At 70.0% G+C, this 1914-nt stretch overlaps 1 protein-coding gene across 1 annotated transcript in view; it reads right to left on the bottom strand.

Annotated features, from left to right (window-relative positions):
- Positions 1 to 656: 656 nt before the first annotated feature.
- Positions 657 to 1914, bottom strand: part of GTPBP6 (GTP binding protein 6 (putative)) — a gene marked incomplete at its 5' end in the record, with an annotated part of 8204 nt that continues 6946 nt past the window's right edge. The window contains 2 exons of the mRNA XM_045290829.1: positions 657 to 873; positions 1236 to 1407. Coding sequence (XP_045146764.1) covers positions 657 to 873; positions 1236 to 1407 — 389 coding nt within the window. The remainder of the gene's footprint in view (positions 874 to 1235; positions 1408 to 1914) is intronic.

Raw genomic sequence — 1914 nt, 5'->3', positions numbered from 1 at the left:
AGGTGTAGTCGCTTGCTTGCAGGTGACTGGCCCTGGGTGAGCTGGCGGGGAGGGGTCGGTGGGTGGCTAGCTGGCTGGCTGGCGGGTGAGTTCAGAGGAAGCCCGCTGTTGGCTGCCCCCCGTGAGCTGGACTGGAGGGTGGTCAGGGCCAGCGGGTGGGTGGTGGCATGGTTCTAGGGGCTTTTCCTCAGCTCTGGTCAGCGGTAACACGGGGTGAGCCCAGGCTGATCTGCTCAGAGGGAGCTGCGTGGAGCCCGGCTGATGCAGCATCAAGGAAACGGGCAGCTGCCGAGACCCGGTGAGGCCTGCTTGTCGAAGGGGTGAAGGGCCACTCCCAGGGTGGGTGCGCAGGCGCCCCTGAGCAGGTCGCTGCAACCAAGGCCCTTTCCCAGGGTGCACGTCAAGACAGAGGCTTGGGCGTCCCAACACAGCCAGAGGAGGGCCGGGCCGGCAGCCCCTCCCGGGAGACCAGGCGCCTCTGCCCTCCTGTGTCCTGCAGGGGACGGCGCTCATGCTTCAGGAAGGTGCCGGCACCCACGCACCCGCCCTCCATCGCTGCAGCACCCGCCGAGTGCACTGCTGTGCCTCCTAATGAGATCTAGCCGTGCCAGGGCCCCCAGAACCACCTCGACTACACCTGCAAGTGCAGCCCCCCTTCAACTCAGCTGCGCCCCAGCCAACCCCGGCCCTGACGCCCACTGCGCTCCGCCCCGGCCGGACCTCAGCTGCGCCCCGTGGAGCGGAATCCGGAGAGTGAGGAGCCGCCTCCCGGTGGCCTTCAGGACAGCAGCCTCCAGCGCGCGCCGCAGGTCCTGCAGGCCCTGCCCAAGCAGCGCAGACACAGCCAGGGCCCCAGGCTCCGCCGGCCGGTACCTGCGGGAGGGGCAGCGGGTAAGCGCGGGCCCGCACCACCCAGACCCTGGTTCTGGCCCACCAGCCAGACCGGGCAGCAGGGTCCTACTGGCCGCCGCGCCGACAGGCAGGGGAGCCCACACGGGAAAGCCTGAGAAAGGCCGCTGGGAGGCTGGAGGGGACAGTGGTGATGGACCCCAGCGGGCACACAGGACATGCGGTGGGCACCCGCGGGCGCAGGGAGCTCGTCCCCACGGGGCTGTATCTGCCCCTGACCAGCCCTCGGCTTCCTCACTGAGAGAGAAGACAAGGGGCCCAGGGTCAGGCGGGTCACGCCCCCACGGCAACATCTGCTGCGGTACTGGGGTCACCGTGGCACTCACCCGGGCACCAGGTCCACCTTGTTGTGCACCTCCACGAGGCTGCCCAGCAGGGGGGCGGGCAGGCGCAGGCCGTGCAACGCCGACAGGACACTGGCTTTCTGCAGCTCTGTCTCAGGGTGGCTGACGTCCCGCACGTGCACAATCACGTCCTGCAGGGATGGGGGACGCGTGCCTGGTCACTGACGCGCAGCCCCGGCCAGCCTACACGCTGCCCGTTCCCACCCAAGGGTACACCGTGAGGGCGAGTCTGTGCGATGTCACGAGGGTGGACAGACGGGTGTCCGTCTTTCTCCCTGGGGCAGACGGTGGGTTTGAACCGCTGACTTCGCGGGGACTGGGTGGCCATGGGTCCCCACGGGGCCAGCCGAGGGCGAGCGCGCAGGGTGTTGGGAACGAACAGGGACGCACAGCCCGGGCCTTCTCGCGCTTTACTCCGCAGGACGGTGGGCGCTGTCCCCCAGCCTTGGTGGGCGGATGCCTGGGCGGCGTCCACCTGGCCTGGAGCCGGGCCACCCTTGGAAGCAGCGCGGAGCCGGCCCTGCTTCCTGCCCGGGCGGTGGAGGGCATGGCGGGGGAGACCAGGCGTGCGCGGTCAAGGCCGGCGGGCCGCGCTGACCGTCCGCCCGGGCCTGTCACTGTGGGAAGAGCTTCCGGAACTTTCCGTAGGCGGCGTTGCTCA

Source organism: Echinops telfairi, unplaced genomic scaffold (assembly GCF_000313985.2).
Source record: "Echinops telfairi isolate 266 unplaced genomic scaffold, ASM31398v2 ScPeMD7_58;HRSCAF=197, whole genome shotgun sequence".
NCBI lineage: Eukaryota > Metazoa > Chordata > Mammalia > Afrosoricida > Tenrecidae > Echinops > Echinops telfairi.
This window is presented reverse-complemented; position numbering and strand designations above follow the sequence as displayed.